The following is a 25176-nucleotide window of genomic DNA, read 5'->3' on the forward strand; positions in this document are numbered from 1 at the left end:
ATTAAATTATTACGAGATTACATTGTTTGTTGAAGATGGGAGTTTCATGATTGACTTAATTTGCGTTCTTCACAAAGAAGTGAGTTGAGGGAGTGCGGTATATGGAGGATTACCCCGTACCAACCTGTAATCAACAAGTAAAAGTGGCCAATGGAAGTCCTCGTACCTAACTCGACAGACGTAGTTTTTGAACTCATTTGAATTCCCTCTTGTTGACATCCAACTTCAGATGAAACTGAACTACAGCATTATCTCTTTATTTCTTTCAGTTTGTTATTATTTATTTGTAGTGCCCTTTTCCAGGCATCAGTCAACAGCACGACATCCTGAATGGAATGCAAACACGTTGTACCTTCGTACAAAGCATGTGGATTTCAATCAGTTGGTCCAGATTCTCGGATCCATTACAAATTCAACACATTAATTATTTCTAAAACCTATAACAGACTTGTCAAATTCGAGTATAACACCAAACACAATAATCAAATACCTAATTAATTTTGCCACAAACTACACTCTTGTATGTAATGCTAAAAAGTCACTTCAGTAGTGAAGTATCTTTATGAAGAGTTGAATTTGGGTAAAATTAGGTAGACCTATGGCCGGTTTTTCCAAGTATTGTTAGAAAATTTAACGACTGTTAAACTCTTAACAGTTTGCTAATTAATAAAATTGTATGTTTTCAACACCAGTTTGGTTTAACAGATTGTTAACAGTTTGTTAATTTTAAATGTAGGATTTCGGGCAGTTAACTCGTTTAACAGTTAGTTAAATATGGCCGATGTCTCCACAGCTGTTCGAACAGAAGTTGCGAAATTAATATTTTGTGTCTCTCTGTAGGGAATGTTTAGCATATGACTGGTAATATAACATTTAAAAAATACTTTGGACTGTTTAAATACATCAGTGTTATTTTATTTCTTTCGTATTTCGTATCCATAATAGCAATGAGAAAATATAACCTTACTTTGTAATTATTATTCAGCACATCACCTACAACTTTCATTTGTCAACTGTTTGTTTATGGAGCGTGGCCTACTATAACAGGTTGTCATTTTATGCAAGTTTCATGACTCACTCTATAATATAGAATTTAAAGGTTAATTTTAGCCAAACAAAAATTGTCTTACATGTGTAGAATCATTACCAACTCCTGTTGAGTAGTTAAAATAGTGCTAACAGACGTTATAGTTAAGTGTTGGTTATCTTAAACAAAATTATGTTGAACAAACGGAAAATACATTAACAAAGCGTTAAAAATAAAGAGACTGTTAATTTAACATTCGTTAAGCAAAATTAAACATTACTTGGGACAAACTGGCCATTAGTATTTTTATTTTACGCAAAACGGTCCCAAGTCTCCAGTTCGTTATGTACTCACATATCCAAGAACTGAATTAACTGATTGAAATCATCTTTGTGCCCCACGGTCCCTGAACAAATGGAAACCCAAGTTTAAACCTCCTTTGTTCACCAAATCCTCGTGTTCCACGCTAGATACAAGATTCTAGCTCCAGCTGATGCAGACAAAGCCGGGGATGATATGAAGGCTGTCGCACAAGCGATTTTGGACGCTGTAAATCTGGACACCGAATCCTATCGACTGGGTCACACCAAGGCATGTAGTGAAACCGACCTGCACGTCTATGTGGCCGTCGTATTTGTAATTGGCAGTAGAGAAAAACATTTTATATTGTTTTGAGTTAACCATGGAAGAAGATTTACAATAGCTACTTTCTCAAATCCAACTCAAATACTCACTTTAGAAACAGTATTAATCTTATTTTCATTCTCTAAGGCAGTATGGGAAACAAAATTAAGTCAGTTCCATCAAGAATTCTAGAATTTCAAGTCTATACCGAATTTTAAATGTCATACTTGAAACATTAATTCGTATAATTAATCTATAATTACAGAAATATGACTATAAAATGAGTTTTTAATCTATAAAGAAATCGCGTGCAGTATATATTTTATACGAGTATATTATGTCTCTTCTATGTTAACGGAAGCAATGTAAAGCATCCAAGAGGAAGGAGGACACCTCAGATGCTCCGCCTTGAAAATAGTCTTAACTGGACTAGACCTATTTATTTTTCGAGCAATGAACACTATTTCCTTTGTAGCCTATATCGAATATTGCTACAAAAATTGCTTCACTTTTTATAATGAGATTATTTGCTAAAATATTTCAACAGACACTAGTCCAGTTTTGACTACAAATAGATTCAACTGCCTCTCAATTATGTTTGTTTTCCTTTGTAGTTGGAGCAATAGTTAGAACTTCAAGTGGGTCATGAGACGCCCATGCTCCCGAAACTCCCCGTCGAATATGGACAGCTTCACATAAAATATACGAAGAACTTCTTTTATTTGCTGCACCTTATGCAAAAGCGTTAAATAATACTGAACGTATTTTGAAATTTACAAATATTTATTTGAAGCTCTCCTTCATGTTACATGTGAGATATATGTTTTGTTAAGAAATAGAATAGATAACATGGGACAATATGACATTCCATGTTAAATGTAAACCACAATTCCTTGTAATTCCAAACAGAAAGCCCAGAACGTGACTATGGGTTCCCATTCTCTTGCAGCTGTGTGGTGAATTGATAAATGTGTATCCTATGTTTGTGGAGCAGGAAAATAGCTCGAACAGCTGACCTGTCTTGTAATTTTCCTGCCTGTGACTTTAAAGCGATTCTTGTTTTCACTTTGTCCTTAAAATTCCTGTTCAACCCACCAGATATAAAATCCTGTGCGCTCATTTGATCAAAGAGCCGTTGGATGCCCAGGAATCGACGCAGATCATCCTGGACCACATTAATATCGATACGGAACAATACCGCATGGGTCATACAAAGGTAGACTGTGCATAGCTCCGTTTGGCATTACGGATAGCTCTCACACATTGCCATTTCAGCTTTTTGCTCAGATCATACATAAATTTTTCTTTCTGCGATTAAAACAAATGCTTTCATTAATATACTCATATTAAGATCTGTAAAAACATTTACAGATATTCTGAATAAAACTGAAGTTTCAATTTAAATTTCCATGAAAACTGAATTACATACAAAATATGTTACTTCATACACAAGGTTTTTGGAATTAGAAGCACATATAATACAAACATACAAAAATAATCCACTGAGCATATTCCAATTGTATTACTCATTTCCCTACATCACTCATTACATAAAAATAACTTCTTCCATTTATTCTTTCGAGAGAAGGGATACTTTCTCTTTTTGTATAGCTTTTCTGCTTACAATCCTTTGTGCATATGTTTGTTTGTTTGTATTCACTATGTACACCATGTAGCATGGAATTAGAAGTAGAAATGTTTGTTTCGTTCTTCTTTATCTGTTATCTTTTGTAAAATACTTCATATTTTATTGTACCTTAGATTTCACATAAGACATGATTCACTTCCATCGTTTACGATTGCTATGAATATGTTCTAAATTTCAACTCTTGCTAAGGCTCTGAATTTATTTAAAAAGAGATTTAATTTAAATACGCTTTCATTGGGTCCCTGGACTGTTAATCGATAATAACTGATTTTCATAAAGGAAGCACTTCGCTCCTGAAAATGATGGAAGTGACACTTGCTTGTCTTTCAGCTATCCGCTACAGTAATAATCTGATTATCATTCTTAACTATTGCTTGCAATAAAAATAGCTAATAGATAATACTTAAAACTTTCAATTCCATATAACAGTATCATATCACTAGAATAATTATATTTTTAATGTTCGACGTAATTCTTAATTTAACATTCCTAATACGATTGAAGTGTTACAGTTTAATAATGATGAATTTAAATGTAAATTAATTTAAAAAATAATTTCAATGTTACAAATCTAATTTATTATTTAATTAGGTACGTTCTTAAATTAAAAATTATCTTTCCTTAATTGCCTCAGATATATTTAGCTTAATCCTCAAAATTTTAATTCACCATGAGCACAATAGCTTAGTAGGTACTGGAAACCAATTTAATTGTATTAGTAACAGAAATAAAACTACTCCCAACTCCAGTTGGACATTTATACAGGAAATTGTTATTGGTTTCCTAGGACATACTGTTTGGTCATTGTGTATATAGTACTATATTTAGTTTTGATATATTACAAGCAATAACTTGTGACTATTAGGAACAGTAGGATTCCAGAGTTTGTATTCTCATTTCTTGAAACAACAGATTTATAATAAAAGTTCTGATATTGAACAATTGAACACACTATTTCAGTATGTATATCAGTTTAACCATTAACACAACCTACAAAATAGCAGTATCACCTTAAATTAAAGTGTAGTGGTTTCTAGTATATTCTTCCACGTAATAATGCATGAGAAATTCCTCAATTCAGCGTTAACGTATGATTCTAAATCAGCGCATATTGCATGTTGAAATACTTACTTCTGTAGTAAACTAACCACCAAGTGCACGCTACAGGTATTCTTCCGGGCCGGTGTCCTGGGTCAGATGGAGGAACTCCGTGACGACCGTCTCAGCAAGATCATCTCCTGGCTTCAGGCCTGGATCCGAGGTTACCTGGCCCGAAAGGAGTACAAGAAGCTGCAGGACCAGAGGCGAGTACCAGATCATATTACCGATGTCGGTAACTTGGCAAATTGTTTGAAAATTCTCTCGATAAATATGAATGTAAACATGTTAAATTTGAACGTTTTGATTGCAATTGCACATAAAGATCATGTGTTTGGCTTATTGTTATTAAAAGAAACATATATTTTAAAATAATGTATTAAATTACATTTTAAATCTCCACATAATATAGTTCAAGCAATGCTATGAAACCAAGCCAATTTCTGGCGTCAATTTCATTGATTGTCGTTAAAAGGAAAATAAAATTTCACATATTTCCATTGTTATAAAATAAAATATCACATATTTACATTGTTATAATTTTGAACTTAATGTATTTTGTATATCTTGGCAGACTGTATTTTCACTATTTATCATTATATTAGCATTTCATACCAGGATTACTATTTTTTATTTCATAGTCATTTCGGAAATTAAATACGTAGCCATCTACCTAGATAGTTAAAGGAAACGTTCAACTTACTTAATCTAGGTATTCAAAACTTAACTCACATGAAGAGTGAGTCTGAAATTTTGTAACATTTTACTTTGTAGTAGCATACCAAAAAAAATAATATAGGGTTATTAACATGTTGTAGTTGTACTAAATGAAGAATTCATCTACTAGCACTAGTCTTGAAAAACTACATCAATTATCTAGATATATTCAAATAGAGAAAATTAATGTGGCTAATCTCTTTCAATCGAAATATTGCGAATAACCAAATATGTTATATTTTACTTCGATTTGTAATCTAGATACACAGCTTTAGAAGATGTGCATTATGATTTACGCTAAATATAAATGTAGACATAGGTTTTTATTTCCCTATCTAGACCCTAGGTGAAAAAATCAGCTTTCCTGCCAAACCATCGATATTTCAAGACCATTGTCTTAGCCTATTTCAAGATGATTTTTGGACCCCTGCAGATATACGCAATCAGTAATAAATATGTTATATATTACTTCGATTTGTAATATAGATGCACAGTTTTAGAAGACACATCTTTTAAAAATAACTTATATTAACTGATTCCCCCATAATGTCGTAAAATGAATATTATTCATATCGAAATATACATGACAGACGTGCTGAAATGTGACATACGTTACATCTGAGTACAGACATAGACCTATATTTGCTTATCTAGATCCTAGGTTGAAAAAATCAGTCTTCCTGCCAAACTATCTATATTTCAAGGACATTGTCTTAGTCCATTTCAAGATGATTTTTAGGACCTCTGTAGGTATATGCAATCAGTATAAATGTTATATTTTATTTCGATTTTTAATGTAGATACACAGTTTTCGAAGACATATCTTTTAAAAATAACTTAGGCCTATATTAACTGATTTCCCATAATGTCGTCAAATGAACATTATCCATATCGAAATATACATGACAGACGTGCTGACATATGACATTCGCTAAATCTGAGTGCAGACATAGACCTATATTTGCTTATCTAGATCGTAGGTGGAAAAAATCAGCCTTCCTGCCAAACCATCAAGGCCATTGCCTTGGTCCATTTCAAGATGATTTTAGGACCCCTGTAGACATGTGCAATAAGTCTACACGCAACTCACATAGCCTACTTCTAAGATGGACGCCAGATCTCTTAACTACTAATCCAGTGGACGGAATTGTGTAATGTTTCCTTAGTGTAGTGATGTTTATCAAGAGGACGTGATAAGAAAAACATAATTTAGTGGCGGAAAAATTATATTACAAAAACAATAAATAACTGTTCCGTTTGCGGGAAGATTCTAATAGTGGTTATTTGTTCTGCATGCAATTTTTAAAGCTTCGTCATTCACATATTTAAACGTAAGTAAAGTGCACGCTTTACTTTGGCGGCCTCTCGCTACGTGTCACAGGAAGCACTTTATAACGCTGGATTCCGGGAAATAACATTTCTTACCAATGAGGACGACAGACCTTGTATGGAGACCATTAAAGTCGTAAGTCGTGCAGAAAATAGACTGTTTCACAAAGATGAGGGTAACGTTTTGCTTTCTCACTCTTTATCGTGTGGATTCTTAAAGTCGAACTCTTCTATTTTTGTACATAAAATGTCATTACCACACTTACACCATCACTCCTTTGAAGTATTTCGTGTGTAACTGACCCGAGATGTAACATGATATAAAAATGGTGTGTGGAAATCGGCGAGACAATCCGTGCTGATGCCGGTCTATTTATGTAGAGTGCAACCAACTAGGCTGTATTCAGAATGTCTCTTTTGAAGTCGAGTAAAAATTCTCGGAAGTTGTGAGCTGATTTAGTGGTATATATTTATACTTAATGTCCGTTAAATTGAGTAAACGTTTAAACTGCAAACAAACCAGCTTGTTTCATGTCTGTATGAATCATACAACAGCCGGATGGTTGCCAATAATTTCCACCCCTTACTTAGTCTGAAAGTCTTTCCTCTGTTGGGAAAAGTGAGTCATTTTATCCTGTGTAGCAGTTGTTTTCTCAAAGTGGGTCATCTTGTTTATTGATGTTTATTTATTTCTTCATCGAGTCGGGAAAGAAACACGAGTCTGTCATGATTTCAGTGTCGTATTTCATAAATAATACGCTCCTTTCGTATTAGTTTCATGAAGATTAGAAAAGATAGTTTGTATTTCTTGTATTCAGATCTGGCGTATTAATACTTTATTTACGCATTGCAGACATGAATTTTATGTCTTAAGATGTTAGCACTAGACAGGCGAAGGAAGGAAAGTGATCGTGTGTCACTATCATTACAAACCATACCGTAGTATCACAGTCTACTATATACAGTCACGAAGCTTGAGTTTTGAGGATGCTAGAAACAATAGACTGTGACGGTACTATTTTGCATTGCCTGTAATGAGGCGATATTAGAAATCCTAGTGGTGAGCAACTATCTAATGTTTGCATATTTACTACGTATTGAGCTTCGCGACTGTATATACTAGACTGTGGTAGTATACTACCAAAAACTGACTGCAAAAATAAAGCTGAATATAGCTTTATAGTAAGCTATGTAATATCTTAACTGAGCATTTACGCATATTTTAATAGTTTACCTCATAAACTGCAGTATTTCCTTAATTTCAATTTAGGAGGAATAGGTCTACTTTCTACAAAATTAAAATCGTATAAAGTATTTTCTTTAATTTCAATTTGAGAGGAACACCTTCAATAAAATTAAAAGCCACAACCAGTTTAATTTACAATCAAAATAATCTTATTTCCGCCACTTAGCCTACCATGAATTTCCTTGTAAGAATAAAAAAGATACAGGCATGATTATTTTTAAGACGCTTTTTTCCTCTTAAAAGTAACATCGTTATGAATATATGAAAGTCCAGTGGGCTATACTTCGAATGTGTTTTATTTTTAATAATGTTTAATTACAGTCCTTAGTAAATTACTCGTTTTGGTCAGGCAGAGAGAGAAGTCGCCATCCTCGATTGTTTTGATATCTCCGTTGATCTTTTATTAGCTAATATTCAAGAGTAGCCAGTTCCTTACCTTCGCTCAGAAATCGAAATTCTTTTCGGAGGTAATTCTGAGACCTTCAGTCTCTGTAACAGCAATCTGTAACTATCCACATTAACAGATGATAATTTGAGACATCTGTCCAATTATATTTTATAAATTGGAGTTTTTTTTAACTTCCGTTAGTTACAGCGTAAATGCAAGATCAAGGTCTAGATTCATTCTACTTCTCTTTGCCAGATAATCTATATCGCAAGAGAAGGCAAGACGGAAACCACACAGTAATAAAATTCGCTGGAGCAAATATAAACTTGGAGGACTCGAGCTTTATGACTGCATGTCAGGGCATTACTAATGGTAGAGCGAAGGGACTCGGGTGAATGACGTACGACGGCCATTTTGTTGCAGGATCGCTCTCCAGGTGGTGCAGCGCAACCTCCGCAAGTACCTGCAGCTGCGCACATGGCCATGGTGGAAGCTGTGGCAGAAGGTGAAGCCTATGCTCAACGTCACACGCATAGAGGATGAGATGAAGGTACGTATAAAAATCGGGAGGGAGAGCGGCCTATTTCTGGCTCCCACCATCATCATCATTATGATTTTTCCTACAGAAATTCCCAACTCGCCTCCTTTACCACCACATCCACATTTTTAGGTGGGGCACAGCTAAATATGAAGTTTGCCCCTCCCTTTCGCACACTCCCCTCCTCACCCCGCAAGTATGAATATGTATTTTTATTTGACTTGCTGCCAAGTAGCACCCAACCCACACCAGGTTCTCGTTTTGAGGCGAAACCTCGGAAAGCCGTCGGCAGCCGCTGCGAATCAGTTGCCCGCGACCGACCGGACCGGACCGCACCAATCCCAACCCCGAACCCTCTCGACCCTTCTTCCTTTCCTGTTGGTGATACAGCTCAACAGCAATGGACCCTTGTGACGCTGCTGACTCTGATCTGCAGAAACTGGAGGAGAAAGCCCAGAAGGCACAGGAGGCCTTTGAGAAGGAGGAGAAACTGCGCAAGGAAGTCGAGGCCCTGAACGCCAAGCTGCTGCAGGAGAAGGCCGAGCTGCTGAACACTCTGGAAGGAGAGAAGGGCTCCCTGTCCGACTTCCAGGAGAAGAGCAACAAGCTGCAGGCCCAGAAGGCCGATCTCGAATCCCAGCTTCACGTGAGTTCACGTTCTTTCTTCTAACACATTTCATTCCATGCACCGACTAATAGCATTGTCGTAGTACAAGGCAACACACACAACTCGGTAGTCATTTAGGCCTAGTATTAGCTTGCTTGTCTAGAGCATGTGTGGGATAGAGAGGCACGAGTCAAACTGCAATCATTAGAGTACTTTAATGTCCCTAATACGAAAGGAATATTCTTATATATACAAATATATGTGTTATAATTAACAAATCTATCTCGAAGTGATACGTCCTCAGTAGACGTGCTTTGTTAGCTTCAATTATTGTTATTATTAGAATGCCTAGTTCAGCATTATTGAAAATCTTTATTAATTAATAAATAGAAAAGGAGCAGAAATATTTATAATTCATTACGAGATATTACGAACTATGTAGTAGGGGAACATTATAAATCGTCCTCAAATAGGACTAAAAATCTGAATGTTTTATTGACTTAACAAAAATTCGAGCAGTCTAATAAAATAACGCAGGGACCGAATTAGTATGAAACGTTATTTACTCTGCTGTAACTATATACTACTGTTAATTAAATAAGTAAAATTACAATACAAGAAGATATTACTAACAGGATTGCAATTTATTAAACAACTATACTAAACTAAGATAGCTTTATAAAAATTTAATAAATGTAGAAAATGAATTAAGGTAGCTTTATATTAATTTAATAATTGTAGGCTTATTAAATATGAAAGCTCAGGTTAATATAGTTTCTTTTCCTACTAAAATCAGGGATACCCAGCTCGCTCATTCATTCAAATATAAGATGAATGGGAAATACTGACATATTCTTAAAAATTTCCAAAGTAAAAGAAATAAAATAAACCTATCGAGAAATAGACGAAATTCTAAACTTAAAATTTATAACCTGTCATAATGTTTTCCACATTAATGTATTTTAGAGTTGACTTGAATTTTTGGCCTTGAAACGAACCCAAGGAATAAAAAATTTATCAAGTAGGAGTAAAACTTGACAAGAATCCGCGCGGAGTGGAATTAGTCTGTTGAACATTTTTGGTGGGGATATGCGGTGAAACCCGAGAGCGGTGTGAAAATTCATTTCTGCTGGAGCGGGCAGGCGGGTGTGGGACGCTGCTGGCGCGGGGCCCGGCGCTGACTGAGGCAGTGCAGCTGCCACTGTCGCCCCCCGTCGGCGTCTATTTGCGGACGCACCTGAGTCACACGCACCAGAGTGGAGAGAAAGAGAGAGTCTCCAGCAAACTTCCAGATTCAGGAGCTAACACGTTCACTTTCTTCACACGATCTTAACTACTGAACACTTTTCGAAAAAAAAAAAAAATGAAATTCTAACAAAGTATTGTAGTTATATCCCTACACTCACAACGAGTACGGAACAAAGCAATAGTAATCGCTTTGTCCGAAAGCAAGACAGGTGCATTGTAATTTATCTCGGATAGTTTTCAAAGGGACAAGCCTGAATATGTCGAATATTTTACTTAAATTTCAGACGTATCTCTTCACTTCAGTCTCATGTAGGCTACTGTACGTGTCCAAATCACCTTTCGGAAACTTGTAGGTAATTATAAGAGGAAACCCGCAAAATATATATATAAAAAACATGTCGACCGTCTCATTCACCGGGCAAATGACACGGGAGAGGGCTCGAGTTGCCAGAGAGTAACACGCGCCAAGTTTGGTACGATGTAAGAGTTTCCAAGATGTTGAGGTTAAATTAAGAGCCAGTGCAGGTGTAGCTGTCAGGGTCTGCCTACATTCCGAGTTAATATTTCCTGTAACATGCCCCGGTATAATTTCCCTCGCCGCAGTGAATCTGTGCACATCCCATTACAAACGGGAATTGTTACAGGTTTCGATTTCCTTTGCCAAATCACTATTGTAGTGTGTCTCATTCATTGTATCTCCTGTCTGTGTGTAGCCATTAATTTTCACGGACGTTTGGCACGCCGTCCGATTTGTTGATACACAAAGAAGGTGTGTCTCGTTATATAATGACTTGATGTTGTAGAGCACAGTACGGTCATTGTTGTTCCTCTCAGCCAGAACAGAGTAGTTTCTGTGAATGGACCAGTATTTTTTTTTCCTGATGCATATTTCTCTCTTCTTCATTCCTCGTAGACTAATTTAAAAGATATTTTCGAAAGACATGCGGTGGAAGGGGAAGAGTTACTGCGCGATGGATTCCATCCTTGCCCGACGCTATTAAATGAGTGGACGTCCTCCCGACGGAAATAGCTGGCGCGACGATGACATCCAAGTGACAAAGTGCGAGCCGAGTGTAGCTTCCAGCTTTGGAATCTGGCCAGAGAACATAGCTTCATATCCAGTATATTGCGTCAGTTGAAAAATGTTCCATGTCAACACGGTTCTGCCATTCTCGACAGCCTCCGGTACTATCCTAATCGATCGAATCCTTTCCCACTTATGAGGATCGAAACTAGTTCTACTGCATCTTTTTAAAGGAAACGCTTCATTAAACATTGGAAAGATTCCAGTGAATTCTTCGTTCCCAGAAAGTATCTTTACTTTTCATTTCTCTTCCTCCGTGAATATATATTCGAAGAAAGTGTAGTCACTGAATCGTTTCGTTAAAAAAATCTCTGGTCGTAAAAGCATAAAACATCGGAGTATTTAAAGCTTTTGCTTTGCCGGTTTATTTTTGGTAACTTTAAGTATTTCTTCACATTTCTGGTTTATTTTTGGAAGTCAAGGAAAGTTAGTGCCTCTGTTCCAAATGACAGACAAATCGGGTCAAAAACAAACGGTAGACGAAACATAGGTAGAAAGGGAATGCTGGATCCGTTTTGTAGGTCGACTGATCTCTTTCGATTGTGGCTGTGAATATTTGCTTTCTTTTTCGGACATGGATTTATTTTAAATAAGCCAACTGCTCCCGCCCACACTAGTTTCAACAGACGAAACCTTTCAAATTATAAACGAGAAATAACTGCAAGTCAGAAAGAAATGAAAGTCGGGTGTGGTTCTGTGGTTTTTGAAGACATTCTTGCGGCGTGACTCGGAAATCTCCCAACAGAAGTAACCGCTATAAATAGCATGTCGTGGCTCTGACACATCAGCGAACTCGCCTCTCGAAGACCGACGCACAAGCCACAATGGAAAGTAAGCACTACTGGTGCGAAGCCACTTCAACATAGAGATGTGTGTTCATGCACACGAAATTAAATAAAGCTGGAAAACTAAATTACTTCAGAATGCTGTTTAAGATTAAGCCAAAATTATATTAGGCTATCACATCTCCATTAGATTGTTTTTACAGATATTGCTACTACAAAAACGGGATATGAATTTAGAAAGTTTACAAGATTTCAAACTAGAATACAAACTCAAACTAATCGAACAATTGAAGAGTGGGATACCAATGAAAGGAATGAGCTAGTTTCTTTATCCACCGTCTACGGACTGAACGATTTTCCAAATGAAATGCACAATAACACAAACTTTTAGACTAGTATTGTCGTTGTTTTGAAAAAAAAAAACAACAACTTAAAATATTATTATGATAGAGGTCCCAAACAGTCGAATATATGTATAAATCATAAAATGGCCAAATGGACTACGTGACATTTGGAATCACACTCTTCATTTACTTTCATTGAGCTTTTATTAAATATTTCTTAGCTATCTTAAAAGTCTGATATTTACTTCAGTGATTCTCTTGTAGAAATAATGTGACCAGGCCTATTACACGATTGCCCTGTGTACTAAGGCATTTATGCTCGACCATGCCGAAATGTAGTAATTATATACCTGGTAGCAATCCTTTAATGCATGTCATTAAAGTACACCTATTCATTAAAGTTCAGGTTTTCGATTATTCTCGGATATGCAATCGAAAGAGGCTGAAAATCCAATACTGTCGCAGAAGGTTATGTTCTGTTACTATAAAAATTAGCGTTAATTGTAAATCATATTCACATAAATCCAATTTGTCATCTCGTTTTTCAATTCTAAATCAATTTCCAGGTTATATCAAAATTAGTTCATGTTATTCTTTACATTACATCAAGGTCAATGACATTATTGTTCCTCGGAAAAAAAAATCAATACTTTCGCGTCTGCGCACATCTCACAATTTACGACCTATGCACAAGGTCACTTCCGATCTTCAGTCAGATACAAATAAAATGAATACTTCTGAATAATTTCAAGTTAGAAATATGGTGGAGCATAAAAAGTCGTATGAAACTTGTCTATAATGGTAATTAAGACGCTCGTATAAAAATTATGAAACTCGCTTGCTCTCGTTTCATAAACATACTCGCGTCTTAATTACTACCATTATAGGCTCGTTGTATAATGTACTATTATAGTGCCGTCTTGTAAATTTTCAAACACGCGGAACTCTCACATGAAAATAATTGTTATCAATGCGTGGACAGATTCTATTTATATGACATTGTTTTAAGATGCAATACAACTGCTGTTCGATAAAGGAGGAAAATTGATTTCACTTGCAGGACACACAAGAGAGGCTGCAGCAGGAAGAGGATGCGCGTAATCAGTTGTTCCAGGGCAAGAAGAAGCTCGAGCAAGAGATCGCTGGCCTCAAGAAGGACATCGAGGATCTGGAACTTGCCGTCCAGAAGGTAGGACTCATAATATTTTTAACAAAGCGTACAGTTTGTTTAAGCGAAGTGACAAAGCAATGATAAATATATTACTTTTTAAACTAACAAATTTATGTTTCTAACATCAGAAGCAAAGAAATATATGTTCGAATATTTAACGCGAAAGAGTCCGATAAAACAATTAATTTGATTTTTAAAAGTAAATAGTGGAATATATGCATGGAAAATGTTACACTTATAAAAGCCTCACGTTTAGATTCTTGAACTATTACTAACAAATGAACATTTTCTTTGTGACAACAGTCGGAGCAGGACAAGGCAACCAAGGACCACCAGATCCGCAACCTCAACGATGAGATCGCGCACCAGGATGAGCTGATCAACAAGCTCAACAAGGAGAAGAAGAACCAGGGTGAGACCAACCAGAAGACCGCTGAAGAACTCCAGGTAACCTGCCGCTGATCTTGCCATTGGGACTTGGTATATTATAGAAATATTTTCACTCGATGATATATTATAACGATTTTTCAATTGTGTTATCTAGGCCGCTGAGGACAAGGTCAATCACTTGAACAAGGTAAAGGCCAAGTTGGAGCAGACCCTGGATGAGCTCGAGGACTCTCTTGAGCGTGAGAAGAAGCTGCGGTAAGTTCTCAGAATTTTTCAATTATTTTGACATGCATGACAGAATTCTATAATTAAAGTGAAAAGTTATTGTACCTGATAAAGATATAGCGCAGTTTTATATCAATATATCCATCAACATTTTTAAATAGCCTAATTTGAAGTTAATATGAAGTTTAACTAGATTTCTTAAAAAAATAAGAATATTAATAAATGTTAAAGTAACGAGCTACTTATTTATTAAATCGTGAGATTACTAAATAGCAAGCATAAAATCTCTTTCTTCTCTCAAATTGACGTAATTAGATTTCAGTATAAAAATAGTTTTGTTGTTGCGCTATGAGTTTCGAGAGTTACAACTTATCGTATTTCAAATTAATATTTGAGAAACATGAAGGATCATCTTTCTCATAAATGCGAGTACAATGGCAATATTTTATAATTTAGTGAAATATTTTGACAGTGCCATCCTTTATACCAGGCCTGCACAAGGTTTGCGCTCTCCGAGCCGGCTCACAGCTCATGAGCGGAATGCAGATATTAGCTGCGCTCTGTTATAAGAGTGGACTGGAAGAAGGGGTGATCTCGTACAAAATGTACACAAAAGGATGTACTATTACGAGTGATTATGAAATAAATTCCCGTTCAGTGTTTGCAAAACTATCTTGGACTATTATTAATTAATAAAGAAATGTTTATTTTACTGAAGTAATAGAAATTGTATAGCTACTTAAATGTACAATATCATTTTGTTATATTTGTATTTATCAGTACATCAAAACGAGGTTTTATGCTGTTGGCAGCTGAAAGGAACAGTAGCCTACTGATCGTAATGAAACATCAGTTACAGATGTTCGATGTCTGCCTTTATTAAAGTTGATTATAGAAAACAGTTGCTCACAAATATAAATGTTGAGCCAAACAAAGCAATCATTTTCACAGCCAGCCTGTGTAGTCGTGGATATTATTGCTAATGTTTAGTCTTGTAACACTCAACTAGGCTAGTAGTATTATTCAAACGATCTTAAGCCCTTAAGTCACATTGAAGATCAATAAGTTCGAGCTGTAAATCGTTAAATGTTAAATGTTACGTTCCGTCTTTTAGATTCCTCCATACTGTACTGTAGCAGTAGGTAAGCAACGTGAAACAGTTACTGAGAATAGGCCTACACACTGCACCCCACTAGATAACTGAGTGGTCGTTTTCCTCTCATCGACGCATAGCAAGTCTATGTCATTCTGACGTATCTTCCTCTCCGTTTCGGCGAGCGGTAAACACCGCTCTCCCGCTCCGAAGGAGCGCGCGCGCTCGTTGAGCGCTATTTGTGCAGGCCTGCTTTATACTTCCTACTTTGGTTACGAAAACATATTTTAACTCGTTTCATTTCATGCATTACAGCGGTGATGTTGAGAAGGCCAAGCGTAAGGTTGAGGGTGACCTGAAGCTGACTCAGGAGGCTGTATCCGACCTTGAGCGCAACAAGAAGGAACTCGAGCAGACCATCCAGCGCAAGGACAAGGAGATCTCTTCTCTGGCCGCCAAGCTTGAGGATGAGCAGTCCCTCGTTGCCAAGCTGCAGAAGCAGATCAAGGAGCTGCAGGTACGAGAGTCTTCATTCAACTGAAATTCCCATGTACTTTGTTTTCCATGGGATTATAATTTTATATAAGCAAAAAACATATTTCTAATTCAAATAATTTTCTTTACCCTAGTCCCGCATTGAGGAGCTCGAGGAAGAGGTCGAAGCTGAACGCCAAGCCAGAGCCAAGGTAAGAACCGTGATAATACAAAAATACGTTCCGTTATGATCGAAGTAGAAAGACTACAGTAGTACTAGTAGGTCACTTATGTTCTAATAAATATCAACTTCTGACTAAAGAACGAAAAATGAAACCACTAAGACCTACACATTACATTAAATTCATCATGCCTGATTCTATAGTCCTAAAAAGATCTCAGCACTTTCTGACGGTCTTAAGTTATTTCTTTAGCGGACTTCTCAGTTTTATGCAGCCTTTCAGAAATGTATAAGAAAATTAATTTTGGTACTCAAAGAGGGTCATAATAAAAATAGGAAATTAACGGGGTTAAAGGAAACCAGAATTGACTTATCAGTGGGGAAAATCACGTAATTATTGTAATGTCTGTTAAATTCAGGCTACTGGAAAGAATGTGTTTTTATGTTGCATAAACTATAATTTATTGAAGATGAAACAGAGGAAAAAACCAGTACATGACAAAGAATTTTTAGAGCCAAACGATTACGTACATTTAAAATTGGAAGGAGATGGATTTAACTATTTAATTAAGTAAGAATTTAGATAAATCTTCCATTTTCATTTTAAAGTAAAAGGAATATACATATCTTCGTTTAATAAAAAACTACCAATCTCTGATTTATGATATACCATATAATAAATTTAATTGAAATAGAATCGCTTTTATGACCGTTTAATGGTGTATGTACGTGAACGACCACAAATATTATCAGAAAATCAGGCTCTAAATTTCTAAAATTTTATAAGGAAATAAATTCGCAATTGGACAAAAATTACAAGATACCACAACAAGACTTATTATAACTTAAATATCTGATAAAATATAAAAAAGGTTAATAATATTTTTTAGAATTCACTTTTTACTTTTTTTCCAAAATTTGAAAAAAATCACACATATTATTTCATAACTCCACAACCAGTAGAGATAGAATTCTGAAATTTTGTACATTGATTTAACATACAGTACATTTATGCAAAAGATAGACTACAATAATGCCCATTTCTTTGAAAATATAAAAATTAGTCACAAAACATTATGTAAATTTATTTTCAGAAATAAGTGTTTATTACATGCAGGAAAAATATTAAAGACGTCAGAGATACCAAATGGTTACCAAATGATGTAACTGCGGAAATTGTTTTTTTTTTCATACTTTGATTAAACTGGTTTGAAAAATATTATTAGTAACCTTTTTTATACTTTTATCAGATATTTAAGTTCTAATAAGTCTTGTTGTGGTACCTTGTAATTTTTGTCCAATTGTGAGTTTATTTTCTTATAAAATTTTAGAAATTTAGAGCCTGCATTTTCTAATAATATTTGTGGTCGTTAACGTACATATATCCTTAAATGTAAAATAAGACCAGTTCCAGTCTCTGTAACAAACTGTTATCAATTTCACAATGTTTGCGTATTCTAGGCCGAGAAGCAGCGATCCGATCTCGCCCGCGAGCTCGAGGAGTTGGGTGAGCGTCTCGAGGAAGCTGGAGGCGCCACCTCTGCTCAGATCGAGCTGAACAAGAAGCGCGAGGCCGAGCTCGCCAAGCTGCGCCGTGACCTGGAGGAAGCCAACATCCAGCATGAGGGCACCCTGGCCAACCTGCGCAAGAAGCACAACGATGCCGTGGCCGAGATGGGAGAACAGATCGACCAGCTGAACAAGCTGAAGGCTAAGTAAGTGGCCACTGGATGTGTACTTACTGTACGTGCGGTACGCGCTTACTTTGCGGAACTTCCACGTTTTTTCGTCGGAAAATTACTTAAACTAATTTGCACCTTGAAGATTTTATTTCACATTTGTTTAGGTCTAATAGGACGTAGTCTCCGCATAAATTCTAGAACTGATCAATTTTAAATAAATCTTAATATATTAACTTTGCAGACATTTGCACATTCCTTTAAATGTTTTAAGACACAAGTGCTTCTTGAACAATGAACGGTGATGGCTTAAATTCTGACTTCGTACTAGAAGTTATGCTTCTAATTAATTTTCTCTAAACTTTTTTATTCCCTGAAATGTTATACAATATGAGTGATGGCTTAATAAGTCTGATTTCGTAATAGAAGTTATACGTCCATTTACTTTTCTCTAAACTTTATGTTATTCGATGAAATTTTATACAATATGGGTGATGGCTTAATAAGTCTGACTTCGTAATAGAAGTTATACGTCCATTTACTTTTCTCTAAACTTTATGTTATCCCCTGAAATTTTATACAATATGGGTGATGGCTTAATAAGTCTGACTTCATAATAGAAGTTATACGTCTATTTACTTTTCTCTAAACTTTATGTTATTCCATGAAATGTTATACAATATGGGTGATAGCTTAATAAGTCTAAATAAAATTGAAGTTTTAACTTGCAATGGAAGTTACGCGTCGATTTATTTTTCTCGAAATTGTATGTTATTCCATGAACCGATGTAAAGTATAGTCCTCACTATTTACATATATGGCAGACAAGTTGCCGCATATGCCAGGCGCGAATGATTTAGTAATGTTTTACACACAGTGGCATCCAGCTTAGTTGGTTAGAGCAAATCGTTACGTCAGAACTACAGTCTTGACAAACTGTGGTTTCGAGATAAATTAAGTTTTAAGTTAGCTTCATTTTGTAGATTAATGGTGCTTGTCATTTCTTGTTGTTTTAGCTTCATATTAAATCAAAAGTTTGTTTACATATTGTACTCGATGTTCAATAGCAATTTTTATCCTGATTATTTAAAATATGATTTTTGCAAGATATCCCACTGTTGTTCTGAGGTAACGAAATGGCTACGACTGGAAGATGCTAGGTTCAATCCCGAGTAATTACGGGATCTTTTTCATTGATGAAACATCAGAAAGGACCCGAGGTTCTTTCAGCCTCCTACCAAATTGAGTACCGGGTTCGTCCCGGAGTTAAAATACGGTCGGAGCGTGGTTTCAACCACACCACCTCATACTAGTGGCTAAGTCAAGAAAAAATGGAGCTCTTAAGCGCTTTCAGGAATATATATAGGGAATCCTTTATTTTACCTTTATACAAAGTATGTCCATAACCAATATAATTTAATTAAAATACACAAATTTAACATTATATGCTAATTTATCAAGGAGCCAATTCATGCTTACGGCCACCTGAATTACTTTTCGAAACCGTAAAATTCGTTTACAATAACAAATAAATCTAAAAAAAAGTCAGTTGTCAGTAAGCGATCGTATATTTTTATTTTATTTTTTCGGATTTAGAACAGTTTTGATAGTATTCTAATATATTTCTGTTATTTGACTAAATGTTTATTTTTTCAATTTAAACTAAGTAATCGGTATACGTTTTCTTCTACAGCTGTTCAGAACATTGCCGGCTGAGTATATTTCTTCTTGCGTTACCTTCAAATATATTAAATTGAACTTCTTACACTTCTCAAATTTATCAAAACTGTGTAGTTAGCTGTAAAAATATTTTGTTTATCTGTTACCTGCTAAGAGTTACGCTAACTAATAATTCTTTTGTAATTGCTTCTCTTCTTTGTAGAGGAAAATATCAGTCTCAGTTTGTTTTATAAAGAAGATATTGCAGTACTGAAAATATTGGGGACAATGTAGCGTTGACCCACTGTCTTTAGCGCTAAAATTATAGATTGGTACTAGGAGCTGGTGAAAATGTTATTTACTTCTACAGGGCCGAGCATGACCGCTCCTCTGTTTACAACGAGCTCAACAACGTCCGTGGTGCTATTGACGGTCTGGCCCGCGATAAGGTAAAACATGTGATCCCCGCCCCTTGATCTTTGAGTCCCTTGTCTACAGGTTGCAGCAGCATGATTGTGTCCCCGTTCTGCGTCTTTTCTATGTAGGTTGAGCCCACCATCCAACATTTGTGCAGGATACCTCAGCTCTCTGCCAGACACTTGCACGTTGGTCCACTGTCGTCACAAATATTTATCCTGAAACAGAAACACATTTCTAAACGCAGTCTGGAAAATTGTGTAAAAACTTGCTCCTTAAGTTCATTCGCAAGAAAAGTCTTGAGGCGGGACATACATTTAAATACACTATCTACTAAAAAGTAATTGGGCACTGTTTTTGCCACTTCAGAACCTCGTGGTACCACCTCTTGTTGCTATAACAGCAGCCACCCTGTCAGGCATGCTCTCTACTAGTTTGTGTAGGATATCCACTGGAATGCGTCGCCATTCCTCTTGCAACATGGCACTCAGTTGGACAATGGAAGTTGGCCTCATGTTTCGGCGGCTACTATGCAGTGGTATGCAGACAATAATCTTCACCGGTTGGACTGGCCTGCACAGAGTCCTGATCTCAATCCCATTGAGCACCTTTGGGACGAATTGGACCGGCGATTGCCGTCTCGGGAGATGCGACCAACTTCCATTGTCCAACTGAGTGCCATGTTGGAAGAGGAATGGCGACGCATTCCAGTGGATATCCTACACAAACTAGTGGAGAGCATGCCTGACAGGGTGGCTGCTGTTATAGCAAAAAGAGGTGGTACTACGAGGTTCTAAAAGGACAAAAACAGTGCCCAATTACTTTTTGGTAGATAGTGTATATCCATAATTGGATTTTTGGAAATTTAAGATTCCCCTTTGTAAATGTAATTTAATATTATCAAAATATTCACTAAAATAAGAAAAAAATTACAATTCACATTCGTAAAAAATAAAACATAGATTTCTCAATATTTGCTCTACTTTTATTGCATGAATTTATTTGCAATGAAGAAGTTATAAAAAGATTTTATGTCATAAATGAAATTCAAATTATTTTTTATTTTACTAAATGTGTTGTTTTATTATATGTGAAAATAAAAATTTATTACAACCGAAAGTAACTTTATAATTTAACAATGTATGAAGTCGCTTAAATTTAAATTATTTGTGAAGGAACTTGTTTCGTCCACAGCACTCGCCCTGCAAATAAACGAGTTAACGTTCTAATTGTGCGAGTGTCTGGAAGAGTGTTAATACAGGTCTGCCCCTTCGCCCACACTGTCTGTCTACCACCCTGCATTGTACAACCTGTCCTGAGTAACAACACTGTTTTATCCTGCAGAGCCGAAAAGGACAAGGCTCAGTTCGGTGCCGAGCTGAACGACCTCCGCGCTGGCGTGGACCATTTGTCCAACGAGAAGGTATTTCATTAATGAGTGTTGCGATGTGGACAGCGCTTTAATGCTACCAGCAAAAAATACTAGCAGAAAGAAGTGTGTCCAACAGGAGCATTAATATGTCGAGGCATGGCCATTATTAAAATTTGTACATAGCTGTGGCTTTCAACAAGATAAAATTACTTCATGTTAAAAAAAATCGATTTGTGACTTATTTCTGTATGACAATGAAAGGGTTCCATCATCATAAAACATAATGTTATATTCATATTCATAATCACAACTGCTGCATTGGAAATAACTGTAAAATTATTCATATAATTTAAAAGGTGTGACTTAATTTACCTAACAGTAAACTGTACGTAAGAAATTTCTCTGCAGTTTACAAATAATCCTCATATAAAATACGTTCCTGCAGGTTCGCTGCTGATAATACATTACGTGCTTTTGATTCACTCTAAGACACTAATTTGTCTTCTATGTTTGTATTCTAGTTGGTAAAGAGAGAATTCCGCATGTTACTAAACCTCCCTGATCAAACTAATCGTGTGTTACATGTTGTGTGTTCATAATTACACGAAATGTTATATTTAACTCTAACAAATTGTTGATATTACAGTGACAATGGCTATATACTCGTAAAATGTACATTGCTGTCCTCTCACGGTAAGTTCATGTGCAATAATGCCATTGCTCAATTAGAAATAATTTATTTTTAATATAACTTGATCACATTTTAGGTATTATCATTCTTCAACTTGTTAAATTAACTTCAATTATTTTTTTTCGCATAGGGTTATGCCTAATTTTACATCATTAAAATTAATTACATATATAATCATATTTGTGTCGATAATGTAATATATTCCACGCTTTATGAAGCAGGGACAAGGTTTATTGCCCAAATATTATATAAACGTAAACCTACAGGTAGGTTTCAATAAATACGATTAACGTTGAAAGACAGTGCAGAATGCAGAACTCTACATCGAATGGACAATTGATGGATATTCTCACGACAAGAGACTTTGTTATTACGGAATTATATGAGCAGCTTCATGACGGGACTTTCCATCCGCAAATTAAAAGTTAAATAAAATACAAATATTGAAGCATCTAAATGAATTAACTCTCACTGAAGAACTATTAAGTTATTTAAATAAGTATTAAAAGAGTGTAATCAAGAATGAAGTATTAACTTTTGTTTTACAGCCTGTTAAAGTTTCAAATCTCCCGCAGTTTACGACGTTTCACTCGTTTATTTCAGATAATATTTTACTTTCTTCGCTAGAGTGATGTAACAAACCCTCCAATTACGACAAACCGTCTTTCGTAGATAGCAGAACTTTTAGTCACTTCATTTTTATCGTATCTTGTGTGTCGGGATATATTAAGTTTTTTTAAATATTTTGTTTTCCGATTTTAAAAACTATACGTTATTGTCAGCCACAAGACGGCTATGGTCATTTTCATGACTGAAGAACCGAGACAACGTTATTATATTTATATTTAGTCTAGGACGATAGCTAAGTGAATTAGGTAATTAATGAAGAAATGTCGAGTCAGAAGCGTCACATAACAGGAAACTAGAAGCAGATAATTTGTAGTAAGTTACACTGATAAGGAAGAAGTATTGCCAGTCTATGTCAACAAAATATTTCTTAGGACCTCGTATCATTATACATTTCTGAATTAACTTTTCACCAAAGAACATCAATAGGCTTTCTTCACAGAATTTATCAACATTCTAATCAATTACAAGTTTAAGATGCACCATAAATATTTTTCGCTCTTTTCCAAGTTCCTTCTTGTGTATAAGTTGCATTTCTGGACAGTTTCATGGTCATAAATTTATATATGCCATTTAAAATCATTCGTGTTATTTCGTTAAAATTCAAAACTCTTTATGTTTCAAGTAACATAAGAGATGAGATAACTAATTTTCATTTAGCCTATTATCAATCAAGATTTTCAATCAATATGAACACTTTAATCTGAAAGAAAAGGCGAAAATAATGTTGTTTAATACGAAGAATTTTCAGTGCTGTCACAAAGCATTAAGATAACCATCTGCTAACGAAAGTAAAACATAATTTTCCTCATTTTCAAAATACAGTTGCTATTAACTTAAGAAATAAGCAATTATCTTATTAATCTCTCGGGAAAAGTACCAAACGGTTAATAAATACTGGATTCTAAAAATGTGATTTTCATGTAATATCCCTAGAATGAGGGACTTATTGTGTTTTGAAACCTAAGATGGGAACACTGTAGACACAGTAAAACATTTAACAAACGAATAATATCGTGAATAGTTTAGTCTGTGAGTAAAACGAGGATGAAGATATTAGTAATGTTGGTCACTCCTGTTTCAAGTAGTGTGTTCCTTACACTGTATGCTGGATTGTAAGGCTTTTGTAAAAAAATGAAATAAATCATTCATTCACTATTTTTACAGAATAAAGAAAAGCGTATTCTATAAATTTGAGATATCTTTGTAGGAAGATCTCGTTTACAAACAAATAATAATACCGACAATATCGACATACACAAAATCCGCGATGTGCCATCGGCAAAGCAGAATGAAACGAAAATAGATATGGCAAAGACACAGGGTGTAATAAATCATATTTCTTTGTAGACTGAAAGGTAAAAATCTCTATTTCATCCTATTTGATATGTCCATCGTCATTGTCATAAACTATGTAGAAAAGTCGTATTCTTTTTATGTCATCATACATTTACTCTATGACACAAATTAAAATTTTGGAAAATAATTGTTCAATTTTAGGCTGCTGCTGAGAAGGTTGCCAAGCAGCTGCAGCACCAGCTCAACGAGGTACAGGGCAAACTGGATGAGTCCAACCGCACGCTCAATGACTTTGATGCCGCCAAGAAGAAGCTGTCCATTGAGAACTCTGACCTGCTGAGGCAGTTGGAGGAGGCTGAGTCCCAGGTGTCTCAGCTCAGCAAGCTCAAGATCTCCCTTACCACCCAGCTCGAGGACACCAAGCGTCTGGCTGATGAGGAGTCCAGGGTGAGTGAATTTCAATTATTTCCATAGAATTCATGATTATTTACTCATGGTGTACCGGTAATATGTTTTTACTAAATGTAATATTCATTACAATCGTCTCATTTTTTGTTTTTAACATTATTAAAAATTATGTTTTATTTTATCGTCCTATAATAAACTACTTCTAATGCGATCCTTCCTATTTTTATAATAATTGAGGGGCTAGATGCAAGAAGGTCATTTTAGAGGATGTACCCTTTCTGAGTAAAACGCTTTAGTGTGTTCTCTGATCTGTTATGCATATGATCACTAAATTGTAGTTCAATACTGTGATCATAGAGGTCAGGAGTACCCAAAACGTAAAGGTGTGCATAGATAACATTATTACGGTTTGAATTTTCAACATCAATTTTCTCAAAACTTGCATTTGAGAGAAGTGCCTTTCTTGCATCCAACCCCTCAATTATTAGAGAAGTAACAATACGAAAAATGTTCTTTGCCTATAATATGGTATTTAAAAATATAAATAATCTCGAAATACTACACTTATTTCATAAACAAGTCAAATTTAATGTCTCAAGAAAAGTCTCCTTTGAATATTCTTTGTTCTCGAATAATTCTTATCAGGCTTAAGATTGATAAAACATTTTGAGTACTTATGACTTACAAATAAAATGTTTCATTCCATTAAATTATTTCAGCTCTAAAGTTAGCAAGAAGGATTGTTAAAATAAATAAATGTAAATAACGGTATTACAATAATATGTTAAATTCAAATCTCAGAACTAT

At 35.4% G+C, this 25176-nt stretch overlaps 1 protein-coding gene across 50 annotated transcripts in view; it reads left to right on the plus strand.

The window, feature by feature from the left end:
- Positions 1–25176, plus strand: part of Mhc (myosin heavy chain) — a 100340-nt gene that overhangs the window by 63001 nt on the left and 12163 nt on the right. For 11 of the 50 annotated variants that reach the window (XM_069844115.1, XM_069844101.1, XM_069844116.1 and 8 more), the window contains exons 20-31: positions 1498–1618; positions 4467–4603; positions 8501–8627; positions 9052–9261; positions 13744–13872; positions 14158–14301; positions 14399–14499; positions 15878–16079; positions 16192–16248; positions 17679–17932; positions 21317–21395; positions 24163–24408. In XM_069844115.1, coding sequence (XP_069700216.1) covers positions 1498–1618; positions 4467–4603; positions 8501–8627; positions 9052–9261; positions 13744–13872; positions 14158–14301; positions 14399–14499; positions 15878–16079; positions 16192–16248; positions 17679–17932; positions 21317–21395; positions 24163–24408 — 1807 coding nt within the window. Of the gene's footprint in view, positions 1–1497; positions 1619–2749; positions 2868–4466; positions 4604–8500; positions 8628–9051; positions 9262–13743; positions 13873–14157; positions 14302–14398; positions 14500–15877; positions 16080–16191; positions 16249–17678; positions 17933–19925; positions 20005–21316; positions 21396–24162; positions 24409–25176 lie in introns of all 50 variants that reach the window. The other 39 variants (XM_069844140.1, XM_069844119.1, XM_069844107.1 and 36 more) reach the window with 5 other exon arrangements.

The sequence above is a fragment of the Periplaneta americana genome, chromosome 13 (genome assembly GCF_040183065.1).
Source record: "Periplaneta americana isolate PAMFEO1 chromosome 13, P.americana_PAMFEO1_priV1, whole genome shotgun sequence".
Lineage (NCBI taxonomy): Eukaryota > Metazoa > Arthropoda > Insecta > Blattodea > Blattidae > Periplaneta > Periplaneta americana.